This window comes from Phodopus roborovskii, unplaced genomic scaffold, assembly GCF_943737965.1.
Source record: "Phodopus roborovskii unplaced genomic scaffold, PHOROB, whole genome shotgun sequence".
In the NCBI taxonomy this organism is placed as follows: domain Eukaryota; kingdom Metazoa; phylum Chordata; class Mammalia; order Rodentia; family Cricetidae; genus Phodopus; species Phodopus roborovskii.
This window is the reverse complement of record NW_026126484.1, coordinates 86,665-105,322: the sequence shown is the minus strand read 5'-3', so window position 1 is coordinate 105,322 and position 18,658 is coordinate 86,665. Positions and strand designations below refer to the sequence as shown.

Here is an 18,658-nt window from a genome sequence, read left to right as displayed (position 1 = left end):
ACCACTGAGGGTCCCTGGGAAAAAGAGGTTTCTCTGTGTCATTGGCTGACACGAAGGGAAGGCTGTGAGCATCCAAGGAAAGAGTATAATTTATGTGTGTATGAGTATTTGGATGCAGTGCCCCATGTAGGCAAAAGAGAGCGGCAGATGCCCGAATATTGGAGTTTAAAATGCCAATGAGGTGCCACACGGGTGCTGAGAATCTCTCCAGCATGACAATCCCTTTAGAAATTGAAAATAGACCCACAGAGCCATCCCTCTAGTGGCCACAGTAGTGGAATGAAGGAATTCTGAGACATTTGCTTGTTCACAGAAACGGATCTCCGTCTTCTGAGATGCTCACCCCTTCACATCCACGGAAGGAAAATTCTTTCTAGAAATTAAGAAACTGTAATTTATACCCCTTGTGATTTTCTGTACTGTAGTGGCTGTCATGCTCGCCTTTCATTAAAGAGGTCCTCATTTCGAAACCGGGCGGAAATAAGATTTTTTCTTCTTACTTTCTTTTTCTATGTTAAGATTCACAACTCACTCCATAAACTTCTCAGGAGTTAGCACATAAAAAAATCTCAGATTGGAGGGTTTTGACCTTGTCTGTCGTCCTTTCCAGGACCCAATATGGCAGGTACTTTTGTGAACTCAAATTGGTCCAGTGGGCACACAAAGATGTACAAGGAAAGACAAGTATCGGGGGATTAGCTCAAATGGTAGAGCGCTCGCTTAGCATGCGAGAGGTAGTGGGATCGATGCCCACATCCTCCAAGTTTTATGTTGCCATTGACAGCCACTCGGCATCTACAGTGAAGATCAAAACATGGGAATATCATGTCTCCTTACAGACACGGATAACCCACACTTATGGTCACCCAGGAAGTCAAATGGTGAAAGAGAAAGCATGCTGTAGTAATTGTGAGGTGGAGAAAGACTCGGGTTTCCTGTTGTCTCCATCTGCTTCCAGATTGGATTCTTCTAGAAGTCGACTCCTTCCATTTGTGCTCCCAGGACACTTAAAACCACAGAAATAATACACAGCTAGAGGACATGGGTCAAAAAGGATGCTGTCCTTTGAAAGTGTTATGATTAAATGTTTCTTCTCTGTATCACTTTCTCTTTGGGCTTGTTGAATAAAAGAAACACTTAGCCTGGCCCATATGGGGATAGAGCCCGCGACCTTGGCGTTATTAGCACCACGATCTAACCAGCTGAGCTAACCGGCCAACGGACGTGAAGGTTCCCGCTTCCTTTCTACGGATTAGCAATTGTCAATAGATTTCCAAGGTGTGTGTTTGTTAAAGTTTTCTGAAAACAGCCTTGACCCTCACAATAGTCTAAGGTTGAACAATGAAAAGAATGTAAACATCACATTCCACTGCTTGCCGACCCAGTTTTCTCGCACCATAGACAAGCCCCATATGCTTGCTGAGAATGCAAGTCGCCCTCCCTCCAGCTGCAGAAGGGAAGACTAGAGAGCAGGTTGAGCTGAGTGCTCTTTAAGGTGGTTGTTTAATTAGCTTCCGGGAGATCTCAATTGCAGACTTTCTTCTAAAACTGAAGCTTTACTTGGACCGCAGGAAGATAAAACACAGGATATTGGTGTTATTAACACCACAGTCTAACCAACTGAACTAACCTCCCAGCTAAGTAGTATTCTACAGACGACCTCTACAGTTAGGAAAGAAAACAACTGCCAATTGAGGCGGTTTATTATTGTTTTTGTTGTTGTTGTTTGTTTGTTTGCTTGCTTTGTGTTTAGCCCCCCTTTTTTATTGTACATTTTAAGCAGGAAACGTAAAAAACAAACAAACAAACAAACAAACAAAAACTCGCGTTGCTCTAAGTTGAAAGTTTCTCTGAACAGAAGACAATTCTGTACGAGGGCAAGTAATGCGACGACGCAATGATTCCTGCCGGGACAGACTGGCCCTGGACAGCCCAGTCCACTCGCTCAGTGGCCATCCAGACTGCCAGGCTCCCTCTATTCTCACAGAGTTCGCCTCCTGCGCTGTTCTGCCTGTTGCCTCCAAGTGACAATTTGATAGCCTTCTCGGTTTTACATTTGTATAATGCTGTCGGGGGGGAGGGGGGGAGGAGGGGTTCCTCTGCCGGGTCACGGGTCTCTGCTAAGCCGCTAGCGCATCGCCCAAGTCTTGCAGAAGCCTGCGCTCCAGGGCCGGGTAGTTCGTGCCCAGAAGATCCGTTAGTTCGCGGCCGGCCGGGCTTTGCCCTCTGGCCACTGTCGGGGACCTGAGAGTCCTGTGTGATGAGTGAGTCCAGGACCAGCGCGCCCCAGCTCCTCATAGGACGGAGTAGTCTCGTTTGTCTTAGGTCTCTGTGAGGCCAAACTCTGCTCAGCTCAAACTTGGATTTACCGTCGGCACTGCTCCAGGAGTTTGGGAGGGGGGGGGGGGGCGCCTGCTCTTCCTGGCCGTTCATAGCTGTCTCAGCGGGGGCACGAAGAGGCCAGAGCCGGCTGTCCTGTCCTCGGCGACTGGAATCGGGGAAGGGCTCCTGGGCTCATTGCGTCCTCCTTTAAGGAAGTCTCGGAGGAGTGGAAAACTTGAGATTCTGAAATGAGGATTTTCAGGTGGCCCAAAAAACATTGACCCTGGCCGTTTCAGTCTGAGAGTCTGCAGATCCTCGGCGACACATGGAACAAACACGAGGCGACTCTCTCAGTCCTGGATGCAGCCGGCGCTGACCCCTGTAGGAACTGATGCCCTGGGGTCCTCTGATCCGGAGGCTGCGACGGTGCTCATCCTGACATCTGAGACAGCCCCTGGTCGCCGCAACCACGAGCTTCCGTGACACGAAATATCTGTGACAACGAAGTCGCCCGCGACCTCGGAGCCTCTAATCGAGGACGCCAATGCAGGGCATCAGCCTCCACCTTCCCAGTCGTTTGTTCTTCCACCCCCTCTGGTGCAAGGAGTCTGTTGACCCTGTTCACGAGGGACCGACCCGCAGAGCTCCGGTTCCCCATCTGGTAGCCTTGCTAAGGCAACAACCACAGAAGGAGACACAAACACAGGCGGCTTCGAAAGAGCGCGACGCGTGACGCACAGCTCCGAGAACGTCACAAGCCACTGCACCACTCTAAACTCAAACGGCTTTACCGCGGGTCCCAGGGCCCTGTGTGCGGGGTCTTCATTTCAACGCCGTCCCCGCTGTTGATCCAGTAAGTCCACCGTTAGGAAACCTGCGCGTGCCGCAGCCGACAAGGACCTTACAAACTTTCTCTGGTTATGTAACCCATGATAGCTTCACCCCGAAAGCCCCTGCATTGCCTCTCGGGTCCTCTTCTTCCAGTTTCTCAAAAACTACTGAGATTCTGCGGAGGTGGGGCTCTTGAACACAGCGAGCTTGGTTAGGACATTTTAGCGGGACAGTTAATTTCTTTGGGAGAAGGGAGAAGAGTTGACACCTGTCCCTCCCTGTTCGCGATGTCATAAATAGATATTCTGGTCCCACTGGCATGTGTTAGACAGCACAAATCCGTTCTGTCTGACTACCTGCACAGGAAGTTAACATTCCAAAATATGAGTACTACATTTCCGTTGCGTTGTCTCGGTACTGCTAAACTGCTTGTTAAATCGCACCCTAAAATGGAACTTCCGATTCCTGTCTGGGATTCTCCTTCGGGGAGACTGTGGAAACCTCAGGTTCGGACTTCAGAGGTCCAGACAGCAGACAGTGGAGCCTTGTAGTAAATTCCCGGGTGTGGGAAAAGCCCCGAACGAGGCTGGTGCCGCTGACCTGTTTGTAACAAGCATTTCGATAGTGAGCAGTGTGAGAGAATAAGGCAACTGGCTTCTTTGGTCGAGTTATTTCTGAATGAAAAGGAACCGGCTCCATATGGTGATTTAAATCTGAAAAGAGGATTAGCCAAAATCTCAATGCTCCAAACAGAGAAGCCAGGCATACCAGATAAAGATGGAGTGACCACCCAGGGCAGCTGACCTGGCATATGTTATTCTCTGGATTTCATCTGCAGTACCACAGTTAATACATCGTGTTTAAAGCCAAAGCCTTGTGGAGTGTTTCGTTAAAGCACAGAGCAGTCAGTGCTCTAGAATGGGGAGAAGGGTGAATGCCAGCCATATCCAGTTCATGTGCTTCCTCCTCCCTAGTCCTTGTTGTGGGCACTCAGCAGAGAAGACTACTACCCCCACACACGGGCTTAAGTTCATTGAAAGTCTTTATTAGCTGGCCGGTGTCTACACCGGGTGTCCTGATCCCAGTGTAGCACTGGGTCTTTCTCAGAGTGAGCTTTAACAACTCGAATCCATCACTCTCGGGCAATTTCATGACTGTTCCCAGGCTCTCTGTCTACTGCTTGTGAAAGTGTATAAAACTAAACATTGTCACATGCACCGTTAGTTAATGGGACCTCTTGACTTGATTCCTAAGCCATTTTCCACCTTGTATTCACAGTCTGAAGTCTGGCTTTCCCACAAAACCACTAATTTTTTACTGAAACTTAAGTAATTCTAAACCTGAGTATGTAAATGCCGTTTTGACTATTCTCATCATCTTTTAGATAATATATCATGCATTCAACTTTTGCTTTTTTTGGATATATACATTTATGCCCAATATATGTATATAAACAATATAATTTAATATGTGTACATGTTATTTTATTCTTTTAACATTTTATAAATTTTATGTGTATCTTTGTACATGTGAGTGCAAATGCATAAGGAGGCCTAAGGGGATATTTGATTGCCTGACTGGGTGCTGGAAATATATACTGGTAAGCACCTCTACAATGCAGTTTCACATTGTTCCCTGTTCTAAGAAACTGCATGAGATTCTGATGTAATCACAAGCCGTGTGACTTAGGGCACTTATTCATAGTGCAGCCAGTGTGCTGCAGAGGGTCTTAGATGTTCATGAGGGCTGACTTGCTTCAGGAGCTCCTGCAGGCCCCTGGCCCTGCCCTTAGCACCTGGGTCTTTCCCCATCCTATCTCATGCAATTGACTTGACTCTTCTCAACTGAGGGATGTGACTCATAACAGAAGACACATTCTATTATTTCAGTGAGTCTATACAATAATTCTTTCCCCACATTTAGCAAATAGACTCATTCCTCCTCCCCAGGCACTTACAGTTCCATGGAAGGTACTTGTTCCTGTCTGTTACCATCAGTCACTCTGAGGTCAATGTCCTCCCACTCTTCCCTAGTGACATTTCTTTCCTAGATAACAGTATATCAGACCCTGCCTCTCCCCCCCCCCTTTTTTCTCCTAAAACTGCATTCCCTTCCATTGTTTCTAAATTACCTGGCTAGCATTTCTTCACCCCACAAATCTTTTTTGGTTTGGTTTGCTTGAGATTGGGACTCTCTGTCATCTTGGCTATCCTGGAGCTCACTATGTAGACCAGACTGACCTTGTTATTCCACAAATCTTAATAAAGTCCCTACTCTGATGTCATCTATGCTCAGAGGAAAAAAAAAAATGACTGTTTCAGTGTTAAACCAAATATCCTGCTTGGGTGAGAAACAGCTTTGGGAGTCACTGAGCTCTGCCCTCCTCTACTTCCTTGGCACTTGGCTGTTGAGAAAGGCTGTGAGGAGTTCTAGGCAGAGTATGAGGCGTAGTAAATAAAAAGGTAAGTGGAGACAGGAAAGGGAGCAGCAACTTGCCTCTAGGTCCAGCAGTATCCATCTGCCATGTAGTTTGTTTTTCTTTGCTCTGGGAGGTCTTTCTGATCTATGTTGACACATGAACAGAAGTTTTTCTTCTGAAAAATGACAACTATTAAGTGTCACCCTCATGAACTCATGGAATTGGGAGTGAGATGTATTGCAGTGGCAGGGAAAGTAGGAAAGAGAGAGTGGGCAGGGAATATGATAAAGATACATTGTATACCTTAAGCTGACTGGAGATGTCAATTTGACACAAGCTAGAGTCGTTGCAGAGGAAGGAACCTCATTCAGAAAATGTCTCCATGCTATAGGCAAGCCTGTAGAGCATTTTAAAATTAGTGATTGATCGGGGAGGGCTCAGCCCATTGTGGGTGGGGGTTATCCCTGGGCAGGTAGGTGGTCATGGGTTCTATTAGAAAGCAAGCTAAACAAGCCATGGGCATTAAAGCCAGTAAGCAGCACTCCCCCATGGCCTCTGCATCAACTCCTGCCTCCAGGTTTCTGTTCTGCATGAGTTCCTGTCCTGATAGCCTTTGGTGATAAACAGTGATGTAAAAGCATAAACCAAATAAACACTTTCCTCCAAAGTTGCTTTGGCCTTGGTGTTTCATCACAATAAAGACAACCCTAACTAGGAAAACCTGTATGAAATTTTCAAAGGAAAAAAAAAATTTAAAGTAGAGCCCTGATTTGTTTATTTTCTGGTTTTGTCGATAACCTGTCTGTGATTAGTTCTACTGAGCATCAACTTTATCAGTAAGATTAGGATAACGATAAACAGGCTTATGGGAAAAAATAGGTTGAGTGAAAAATGTCAATAAAGACCATTAGTAGACGTGAGGGTCACAGAGGTGGGAAAGGAGAAACAAAACAGAGACCCTACACCAAAGTCATTGTGTAACATTTTGAGATTATCCAAGACAAAATGGTTAGACCTGAAAGTTTGCAGGAACTGTCCTGCACACATGTCCTCCAGAATTGGTGTGAGCTCTTTATACTTTTAACTATTCAGTGATAGGCACTGTTACAGCTGGGCAGGGTTGACACGGAGAGGGGAAAAAGATTGAGAACAATGAAGTAACAAGATGTCAAGTAGTAGAAGAGACTAGGAACTCCTTGTTCAGCCTTACATCATGGTTTCAGGGTTTGTGCGGCTCTTCAAGAATCCAGGGCTAAGAGACTCCGTGTGGGTTCTCATGAAAATATCCTTAAAACAAAACACCTAGAAATGCAGGGATTCGAGGGTTGGTGAGAACAGAGGCCAAATAGAAAAGAATGAATGCTTCCTATAATGTATAAATCAAAGGCAATTTCTAAGGCCCTCTTAGCGCAGTAGGCAGCGCGTCAGTCTCATAATCTGAAGGTCCTGAGTTCGAGCCTCAGAGAGGGCAGTTTTTGCTGATTTCGCATCAACCTGGGCGACTGTGAACTTTAACTCAGAGCCATGGATGACAGAGACACAGTACCGCACACCGAACTTCCTTCTCTGGTGTACTTACCTAACGACCAGAAGTCACCTATGTGGATAGCTGGATTGGTATTTGTACTGGAACAAACTGGGAATAGGCTAAACCAGGTTGTTAGAACATGATGAGCCTTATGGATCTGGGCCAGGTGGATCTAGGAGAACTAAAAACCTCTTGTTGTCCTAAGGAGGTCCTGACATGCAGCGGGCCCCGTAGCAGTAGTGTGAGAAGTCTGATCCGGAGAAACGCACTGTCTTAATGAGGCGTTCATTGCCTCGCATTGCACATCTATCAATTTCAACTGTAGCCTCAGAATTCTTCAAATTTCTGAGAGGAAACAAAACGACCACCCATGTTTCCACGAAGACATCAGGATAATATGATATATATATATATGTTGATGGCCAAAAAATGATAAAGGATAAAAAACACCTGTGTCTCATGGGGGTGGGGATGGAGGAGGGGATGGGGACAAGGTAGCAACCAGGTATGGTGCCACTGAGCTAGTAACCATCCTGCTCTTAGTCCATCCAAAAAAAAAAAAAAAAAAGAAAAGAAAGAAAGAAAAAAAAAGAAAAAAAAAGTCTTCAAATAGCTCCAACAAAGCAGACAAAAGGTGTTCTGTTAATTATCTATCCTTTAAATAATTGCAATTCCTGTCTTCCAGATGCCACCTGAACTGAAATTGTACACATACTTTAATACTTTTCAGGATGCACTGTAATGCTTCCATTAATGTTACCTGACCCTCCTGGAATTTCTTGGGAACACAGTTTTTCAAATTCTAACAAGACATCCATGTAGGAAGAAGAAAATGGAAAACAAAAACCAAAAACAAAACAAAACAAACAAACAAAAAAACAACATAATTTCCCACTTTACACATATCCTCATGTCTGCATTCTTGGAACCAGTGAGGAGTTGCCTTGCATGGAAACATGGCTCTGTAGATGTGTTAAGGTCACAGAATGGGGAAGAGTTTAATTTAGCTTAGGGTCCTAAGAGGCCAAAATGGTGGGAGGCTGGTAAGCAAGCCACAGGCTTGGCTGTAACAGGAAGCCAAGAAGTCACATCAACTGCAAGCACCAAGCAGAGAGAACTGGAGGTAAGCTGGAGTCTCCATGATGACCTGGGGCACTTTAGCAAAGCTGTACCAATTCTGCAGACAGCTCCACCAACTGTGACCCAAGTCTTTAAAGCAGCTGAGCCTAACATTTGTCACTCTGATCACCACAGAGAGATTGTCTGGCATTACCCTGGTCAGCCCAATATAATCACAGGAGTCAAAAATGGTGACCCTCTCCCTGATGTTATCCAAAGTAATTCAACCACAGGAGATTTAGAGATGTATGAGAGAAGAAGCTGGTCCTTCAGTGCTAGGTTTGAAAATGGTGGAAGAGGGCTATACTGAAGGGAGATGAAACCTAGGAGATGAGAAGAGAAGAAATGGGATTCTCCTGATGGAATACATACAGGCAACAATACTCCAGTTATAACCCAGAGAGACTTGGACTAGACTCAATCTGCAAAATCATCATCATCCTATTACTACATTGTTTAACCCACTGACTTTGAAGATATATGTCCTAGCAACAAAAAAATAAAATAAGTTGTTGCTTCTGGGAGGGAAAATGTGAACTAAGAATAAATTCAGCAAATGGGTCAGTGAGATGGCGCAGCAATAAAGGCACTCGATGCCAATGTTAACAACCTGAGTTTGAGTTCAAGGTCCCATAAGGTGGAAAGAGAGAGCACACTCCTGCAATTGCCTTCTGATTTCCACATATGCACTGTGGCATACTTGTGTGCGCACACGCGCACGTGCGCACACAACTTTAAAGAAGAAGGTATCTAGCAAAGCTTTCAGAGGAGCCTGGAGCTGGTGAGGCACCAAGTAGTTGGGCCTCATATCCTTTCCTATGGTATTGGGGAGCAGGGAGGGGGAAGGCAGAGATTAATATGGAAACCACATGGAAAAGTTAAAAGAAAAAAGAGGGAACCAACAGGAAAACTTTTAAAACAGACTTAAAGTTGCTCCATTTAGGGATAATCATTTCCAAATGGATGTTGACAGGCAGATGTATGAAATGAGATCCTATCTGTCACCAGGTACAGAAAGCCACAAGAATTCTAAGAGTTAAATTAACTTAAATGGAAGACCTGAAACTATGAAAGTATTAGGAAAAACAAAACAAAACAAAAAACACTGGAAACATTTCAAGATAGAGGAACAGGCAATCTTATATGACCCCACAAGCAGAGGTAAAAAAGCAAAACTAGACAAATGGTATTATGTTAAACTAAGTCGTCTTCATGAGGAAGGAAATCTTTGGTTGAAGAGACAGTCTGCAGAATGGGGAAAAAAAATCATTGGCAAAGTATTCATTTGATCACTATCCTCAGCATATAAGGAAATCAGAGCACTCAGCAGCAAATCAAACAAACCAAACTCCTCCTTTAAAATAAGCAAGGAGCCATTGAAGGCTAGCTTCCTAACCAAAAGTAAAATGATCAGATTGGGGCGGGGGTGGAAGAAATCGCTCACACTGCTCTTATAGAGGACCCAACCTAGTAAAGCAGAGCCTTTTATTGGGATTTTGCTTCCTTCCTTCCTTCCTTCCTTCCTTCCTTCCTTCCTTCCTTCCTTCCTTCCTTCCTTTCTTTCTTTCTTTCTTTCTTTCTTGTTTCAAGACGAGCCCTGTGTAGCCCTGGCTGTCCTGGAACTCAAAATATCTGTGTGTCTCTGCTCAGATTAAAGGCATGTGCCACCACATTCAGGGTTTTTCTTCATCTCCCATACATGGTAATATATAATTTTATTGGTGAGTTCAAACCCATAGAGTGAGATTCTGATAATGACTTATATTTTGAGGAAGAAAGTGCTACTAGAGAAGTATAGCAAGGCCACATAAGTATTCTGGCAGAAACTAAACCATATGGTGGTTTCTTTATTTCCCCCCCCCCTCACCCCCAAGACTTCTAGGGAGATTTTCTAAGTAAAGAGATGGCTGCAAGGAGGATTTGGTGTAATTCACACAATTCAAGGTCACTGCTCAGTCTGTGTTGATGTTTTCTGTTTTCTTTCCCCTGGCTCTTAGAGGCCCCTACCACACATACATCATGGAACAAGATGAAAGTTATAGGTGGAATAAAGTCTAATATTCTATAGCACACCAGAGCAAATCCAACTTACAATTTGCTATGCATTTCCACGTAGAACTAGAAGAGAGGTATTCAAAAGGCTCAGCACAAAGGATGCACTCACGAAAACAAAAATGGGGCCATTAAAGGGTGACTCTGTTTTATTATTATGCATGGACAAACCAGAGTCTAAAAAAAGCCCATGGAAGAATTGATGACTCCCACTGACCACTAACAGTACAAGTTGCTGCCAGTGCTCTTGGCTACCCTCTAGAATTTGACAATAGGATCCTACTGTTGAAAATACCACTTGATTCATAAAATGACAAGTTCAAGCTGATACAGACCTAGAAACTTCATCTCTAGCTTTCATAGTACCAGAAGAGAAAAATGTACTAGATGAGAAAGATGATCATTATTAACACCCAGCTATTTGAACCATGCAAGCCACAATAATGCCTGGCTTGACAAGACATGTCTACTGGTGCAGTGGTGGGATGAATACCATGGAAATAAGTATCCAATCTGAGTGGCTTTAAATCCAGCTCCACAGGATGAAACCCATACCTGCACCATCACTGGGCAAAGAACCTATGGCTAGACAGGTCATAGGCCCAAGAGAAGAACCTACTACTATTATATTGCTAAACTGATAAAGTATGAAATTGACTCCTAAGGACTTATACACTGATGCACCTCTCAGCCCTCCTCTGAGAAGCCTCTATTTTGCAACAGATGGTGGTTGACATAGTGACAACTGGTCAAGGTGCAGAGAATAATAGACCTTAAAATGCTCATCTCTAAAGAGAACATGTACACCCAACTCCAGCCCCTGCAAAGCTCATTGTGGAACAGAATCTGGAAAGGGGAGGGGAGGAGAGAGGGGAGAGGGAAGAGAGGAGAGGATAAAGGGGGAAAAGAGAGAGAGTGCAGATACATGTATGTACACCTCTGAGTTTGCTTCTGGGCTTCAGTGATTCTGGATAAAAATGAGAATGGAGCATGAGAGCATAAACCTTTGAGATGGGGAGGGGCTAACAGAGGAGTTAAGAAAAAGTCAGTGGGGCTGGAATATAACTTACTTGGTAGAGCGCTTGCTTAGCATGCACAAAACCCAGGGTTGGGACTCAGCATACCATAAATGGAGTGTGGTGGCAAGCGCTGAGGAGGCAGAGGCAAAGGGATTAGAAGTTCATGGTCAGAGCTAATGGTTAAGAACTTTTGTTGCTCTTGCAGGGGATCCAAGTTTGGTTCCCAGCACCAACATGGTAGTTCACAACTATCCTTAATCCTAGCTCCAGAGTATCCAATACCCTCTTTTGAACTCCTCGGGCACCAGACATCCACATAATGTACACACACACACAATATGCAGGTAAAACACTTAACACAAAAATTTTAAAAATCTAAAAGAAATAGTTAAAGAAGTTCATTGGCCATCCTAGACAAGAGTTTGAAGACAGTCTGAGCTGAAACTCTGGCTTAAGATGCAAAGAATCTATATGATCCTAGGTTGCTAAGTACTTGAAAATGAGGCGTGGGTAGGGTGGAGGCAACAGAGATGTACTTGGATTCAAAGGCAGCTAGCAGCCATATTTACAGTAATATATTTTAGGAAGGAAGACCACGGATACTTTAAGCTAGTGAACTTTCGGGAAGGGTAAACTATAGGAATGAATTTTTTTTCAACAGGAATTAAAGGCCATCTAAACACATTATAAAGACAGGAAAAACCTCAAAGAAGAAAATGAATCAACAGAGATCATGGAAGTAGCCAGGAGGGCTGTGACTACTAGATACTATTTCCTGGTGGAACAGTTAACTAGGAAGAATAAATGAGTAGGTGCACATGGCTGAATAAATGCAGGCTGTAGCATCAACACAGAGAAAGCAACTATTTTATACAATTCCCTTAGCACCCCTTTCCTTAAGGGGAAAAAACAAGCTTCTGATTAAGCTATAGTAGGAAACCTCTAAGGCCTTCCTGTCTTCGAGCCACCTCCTATGCCTTTAAAAGCAGTTTCCATGCCCTTCACTTGTAAGACTAAGGCCCCGTTTAAAAGATGTGGGATTCAAGGAGTCCATTTACAGAGTTTTGCACTAAAAGGCTTCTCATTTTCAGATAATAGTAATAATTCAATTTGTCAATTTTAAGATCAAGTCCTGAAATACTGTGAAAGAGTAAGTACAAAATAAGTTAAAAATAGTTATGTTAAGAGTCTTCACTTTCTTGTTAGGTTTTAATCATCAATTTGATGTCACCAGTCACTGCCAACAGTCCTTCTATCTTGACTTTTGTGCTGGCTGAGGGCATCACGTAGCCCAGGCTGATAGACTTCTGATCCTCCTACCCATATCTACCTTCTGAGTACTGACAGTAAGCCACCCTGCCCACCTTATTCCTACTTCACCTTAGTGTGTGTGTGTGTATATATACATACATATGACATATGTTTTCCTATGCAGAGGTCACAAATAACTGTTGTGTGTTTTTCTCAATCTGTCTAAATTTTGAGGCAAGGTCTGTCATTGAAGCTGGAGCTTACCAATTTGGCTAGACTGGCTGGCCTGTGAGCTCCAGAGAGTCTCTTTTCTCTGCTTCCCCAGTGCTAGGATTAAAAGCCCCACTGTGCCTGATTTTCAGATACTGGGGACTCACATTTGGGTTATCTCAGCTATGGTGGTTTGAATGAGAATGGCCCCCGTAAGCCCATTTATTTGAATATATAGCCCCCAGCCGGCAGAACGTTTTGGAAGATTTAGGAAGTGTAATCTCATTGGAAGAGGTGTGTGTCACTGAGAGTGGGCTTGGAGGTTTCAAAGACTTGATTTCCAGTTATCCCTCTCCGTCTTGTGGTTGTGGATCAAGGTGAGAGCTTTCGGCTGTTCCTTGCCTCCAGGGACTCTTACACCTCTGAAACTGTAAACAAAATTAAACTTTCTATTATACCTTGCTTAGACATGGTGTGCTATCATAGTAATAGAAAAGTAACTAAAACAGAACCAGGACAGTGGGCTATTGCTGTGGACCTGACCATGTGGTTTTCTTGGAGGAATGTAGCAGGACTTTGGGATTTTGGAGTAGAAAAGCAATTGAATTCTATAAGCAGAGCTTAATGGGCCATCATATTAAGAGCCTAGAAGGAGGCAGTTGTACTGAGAGCTATACAGACTGTGGAAACTAAGCTCAGACTTCAGAGAAGAATACTAGCAATTTGGCCAGAGATCTTTCTTGTAATATTTTGGCAAAGAAATTGCCCTTGTCCAGTGATTATGGCTACCACCTATACATTGCATCATTAAGTACAATATCCCAATGTAAATGCAGGGGACTTGATAATTTCTCATAGTACAGAGGAGACAATGTTTTTCAGAACATTTATTTAAGAATTAAAAGTAAACAAAAACAACAAAGCATAGAGGAGTACATGGATGGAATACAATTTATCTCATTTGGTCTGAAATCTTAAAAAAGTTACTCTAACTACTTACCTGAGGTAGAATTGGGTTGGCACTGCTTCAAGGGAACCTCCATCCATCCCAGAAGTTACCTTCTAGCTTTGGTTACAGGCTCCCAAGTGATCCTCTCCAACCTCAGGTTATGCTATGTAATACCAACACCTTCTCACCATAGTTAACAGGCCTCAGGCCTGCTTTACATCCTCAAAGTTCTGTTTGAGGAATGGTCCACTGTTAGTTTACTTAGAGACTATAGACAATTACCAGTGAGACAGACTGAAGGAAGGGTAAGTCACCAACCTATTAATGGTTTAAACTTTGTCTCTTTCTCCATTGCCTAATGAGCAGCCATAATGACTAATTTATTTTTTACTGCCAAGGAGAAAAATACCTATCTTGTGTGTGTTTATCACAGTGAACAAACTTTCATAGTACTAAAGTTATTTATAAAAATTACTAGACCATGTCAGATTAAAACTGATACAACCTGTTTTTTAAAAGGAAAAACATTGGAACCCGATTCTATGCTGAGCTAAATTCACTGTCCTTAAAGATTATGATTATCAAACAACTATCAGGTTGAGAGCTTATAGCCACATGTACGGTATCACGGGATCAATTTCATGACTCTAAACACTAATTCAGGGGTTCACTGAACAAATGACATTAAAACCAGAGGACTGTGATTAGCAACAAAATAATTATATTCTACAGAATCCCAAATACTATAGGAACTTGAAATATTTCAATTAAAGTCTTTTAAGCCAAAGACAGAAAAGCAACAAGAAGTGACCATTAGATGCTTGGGTCATGAGCTAGCCAAAAAATGTTAAAGACAATCGTTACCCTACATACTGGAAACAAATGCTATCCTTAAACCTTAGGTGAATGTGCCAACCACTTTTCTAATACTTAGAATCCTACATTCCAAACCAAGAATATACCTTATATTGTTTTGTGCTGATTGCAATCCTTTCCCTGGGATTAAACTGTATTTTTCTTTCCTTGACAGAACTGAAATAAATGGAAAAAAAAAAATGTGTCATTATAAAGCTTATTTTGCTGCAAGCATCAGGATAATAGAATGAAGAAGAACGTGAGCTTTGCAGTCAGGACCCTCAAAATCAGTGTCCTGTTCCACTATTAAGAATACCTCACTGTGTTTCTCCTCTGCTCTCTCTGGCTTACAGCTTTCCCCTATTCCTTCTGCTCTGAGCCAGGTGAGACAGTATCTATTACTGAAAGAGATGAAGCAAGTCCCCAAAACCTGGATACTATAACATCATCCCAGTTGTTACTTTGACTTGGAAAGAAATGAACCTCTAAATTTGAAATTTCAAGGACCAGGGATAACGCAAAAAGGTATTTTAGGGACAATTTTGAGGACAGATCTCAACACTAAGAGCTGAGTATTCTGCTTTTTTGCTGAGGTTGATCATATAAAGAGGAAACTACTACTGAGAATTTTAACCCAAACTAAGTACTCCCTAGCTTCATAGTTCTTATTTCATAGCCTGCTATCAACACACCATTCCCATTCTAGACAAGAGAATTAAAAAAAAAGGGAGGGGGGAAGCAAAAATCAAAGTGCTCCTTTCTTCCAACAATAACTCATGCCTTACCTTATACATAAAATTACAGCCCCTTTATTGGATTTCTGAATTTTTAGAAGTGAAACTAAAGCAATCATTAAGCGGTTCAGACAAAAGAAAAGTGTCTTTACCTGAGTTACCCTTCAGATCCACACTGACCTGTCCCAGTTCCTCCAGAACAAGGTTCTGGGTCGCTAAGACATTCTTTCCTTCCGAACAACTCTATTTAGTTTTTTACAATGTGGTTCAACTATGAGAACAACTCTTTTCATACATAGTATATGTACAGATTCTCACCCACAACTAGATCTCTTATTGGAGCAACTCCTCTGTAGACATGATTCCTGGGGGCCCGATTAGATGAGCGCTTCTAGCTTCTCAGACACAAAGCATTTATGGGTTTTCACGGATGTGAGTTCCCTGATATACCCCAAGAGATGAAAATTAACAAGCTTTTCTCATTTAGACATTTTCTTCTGATTTTTGTTTAGAAGGATGCAAACCCAAGTAAGACTCTCCAACAAATGTTTCTGCCACACTCGAGGTAAATATCCACTTATACAGTACGGATTCTCTGATGGGTAAGAAAGTCAGAATTCTGCTAGAAGCTTTTCCTGTAATTTCTGGGGTTTCTCCCCAGGATGAATTTTCTGATATCCAATAAGGCATACACACTGTCCAAAGTACTGACACAAAGCATGTAAACAGTTGTTCTCTGGTGTGAATTCTCCTGTAACGATGAGGGTTTAACACTGCTGGAGAGTTCCCATACTGCACATGTAAGGCTTCCTATGAACCTTCTAGTGTGGAAGGTTTTCCAAAACCCAGAGCATTTGTGGAGTTCTTCGCAAATGTGGCTAATAACGGTCTCCTTGTGTGGCCACTCTCTGCATAAAGTTTTTCTTACAGTTCCAAAGTTCCAAAGACTGTAGACTCTCTCTCTCTCTCTCTCTCTCTCTGGTTCTCAATGAAGTTTCAGATCTGAGGGAATTCTGAAATTTACTTAGGAGACGTTTTCCTTTTTCTTAATGGGTTATGTGTAAATACCTTTTTGTTTTTTTAAGGTTATGTGACTTCTTGTCAAGACGTCTGTGATGTTTCTGATGCATGAGAGCTGAGATCAAGACCTTTTTCACTGACATTACAGATGTATTCTTCACCAATGTGTACTGTCTGATGTTGAAGAAGGGATGAGCTATGATGAAAGCTTTTATCACATACACTGTACTTATAATGTAGCTCCTCTGTCTGCGTCCTCATTTTCTGCTGGGCAACAAAGTCCATACCTAGGAAGAAACCACTCTCACACATAGACCACTGATGTGGTTTTTCTTCCATGTGAATTCTCTGATGTACAATAAGGTCTGAACTACAGCTGAAACTTTTCTCATATTCAAGGCATCTGAAAGTATGAGTGTGAGTTGCCTGGTGCCTAATTAGGTTGGCACTCCTGGTAAAACTCCTCATGCACTCCAAGCATTTATACGGTTTCTCACCAGTATGGACCCTCTGGTGTACAATAAGGTCTGATTTCTGGCCAAAGCACTTCTCACAGGCACCGCACTTGTATGGTTTCTCCCCAGTATGAACTCTTTTATGCACAATGAAGGCTGAACGGTGTCGATAACTTTTCTCACATTTATTGCATTTGTAGGGTCTTTCACCAGTGTGAGTCCTTTGGTGGCTAATAAGATCTGATTTCCCACTAAAAGCTTTTTCACATTCCAGACATTTAAATGGTTTCTCACCTGTGTGAGTTCTTCGGTGCCTTATGAGATTTGTACTTCGACTGAAGCATTTATCACACTCATTACACAGATAAGGTTTTTCACCTGTATGGCTTCGCTGGTGGACAAGCAGATCGGAGCTCTGACCAAAATTCTTGCTACAGATGTCACAGGTATAAAACTTTTTACCTGCATGTGTTCTCTGGTGTCCTGAAAGGGCTAAGTGATGCCAAAAGCTCTTCTCACATTTGCTACACTTATAAGGTTTTTCAAAATTATGGATCCTCTGGTGCGAAATAAGATCTGAACTTTGGATGAAGGTTTTCTCACACATATCACACCTATAAGGTTTCTCCCCAGTATATGTTTTCTCACACATACGTGCTAAGTTTTCACAAAAGTTTTGTTCACGTTCAAGGCACTGATGTATTTGATTATCTATTTGAGTAATCTCATGTACACGGATATAAATCTTTTTTCCCTTCTGAGGGCGTATATGGTATATTTTTCTTTTTTGAGTTCTCTGGTTACATCTCTCTTCTGAAGTGTACATTTTCTATGGTTCCTTCCTAAGTGGTTTCCCATTGGTCTTCTTGATCCTTGTTTTCATCATCATTTTACTGGTAACTTCACACACATAACTGTTTCAAGCCTTTCATTCATTAGCAGTTTGCCTTTACAAATTTGCAGCATCATATATATTGATTTCTTACTAGGAACCTCCAAACCTATGAGACAAAGTAAACATATTACTTATATTTCTATCACTAAGAAGTCTCAAAGCCAAAATCACTGCAGGAAAGACTGATAGATGCTTTTTATTGGGGCTGGAGAAATGGCTTGGTGTATAAAGGTGCTTGCTGCAAAACCTGAGTTCTATTCCTATAATCAATCTATATAATAGAAGTTGAGAACTGACTGTCCTCCAATATCCACACTGGTACCATATAGCACCCACCCACCTCCTACATACACACTGAAAAAATGCAAAGAGGAGGCAGGGGGAAGAGAGAAAAGAGGAAGCGAAAAGGAGGGAAGGGGGAGTAAACAGTATAGTCTGCATGGGTCCCTTATCCAAAATGCCTGGAACAAAAGTTTTTGGATTTGAGATTATTTTGTTGCTTTTTTTTTTTTTTTTTTTTTTTTTTTTTTTTTGGGAGACAGGGCTCTCTGTGTAGGTTTGGCTGTCCTAGAACTCACTTTGTGGACTAGGCTGGTCTCAAACCCACAGAGATCCGCCTGCCTCTGCCTCCCAAGCACTGGAACTAAAGGCGTGAGCCACCAATACCAGTCATAATCAACTTTTACACAGGACCTGAAGGTAAATTCATAAAGTATTTTTAAATTAAAAAAAAAAACTTGTTATTATGCCCGTGCCACAGAACGTGACTACAGTCACAAAACAACTCTAAGGGCTTGTTCTTTTCCTCCACTTTTATGTGTGCCCTAGAGACACATTCAAGTTTTCAGGCTTCTATGGCAAGGACTTTTACCCAATGAACTATCTCACCAGCCCTCATATACTGCTAATTAATTATGTGAATGAAACAAAGTTTATTATGTGAAATTTTCACAACATCAGTTTGACACTCTTAACTATTTCAAATTTAGGAGCACTTTA

General features: G+C 42.5%; 1 protein-coding gene and 2 non-coding genes across 3 annotated transcripts; 2 read left to right on the top strand and 1 right to left on the bottom strand.

Moving 5' to 3' along the window:
- The first annotated feature begins 689 nt into the window (after positions 1-689).
- Positions 690-762, top strand: Trnaa-agc (transfer RNA alanine (anticodon AGC)). Its single transcript has one exon. It is a non-coding gene; the product is annotated as a tRNA-Ala (tRNA).
- A 6,208-nt stretch (positions 763-6,970) lies between these two features.
- On the top strand, positions 6,971-7,043 carry Trnam-cau (transfer RNA methionine (anticodon CAU)). Its single transcript has one exon. It is a non-coding gene; the product is annotated as a tRNA-Met (tRNA).
- A 6,580-nt stretch (positions 7,044-13,623) lies between these two features.
- On the bottom strand, positions 13,624-17,761 carry LOC127229531 (zinc finger protein 322). The gene has a single exon (XM_051194607.1). It carries the CDS (start codon positions 17,588-17,590, stop codon positions 16,391-16,393), a length of 1,200 nt encoding a protein of 399 aa, XP_051050564.1. The 5' UTR covers positions 17,591-17,761; the 3' UTR covers positions 13,624-16,390.
- Positions 17,762-18,658: the final 897 nt, after the last annotated feature.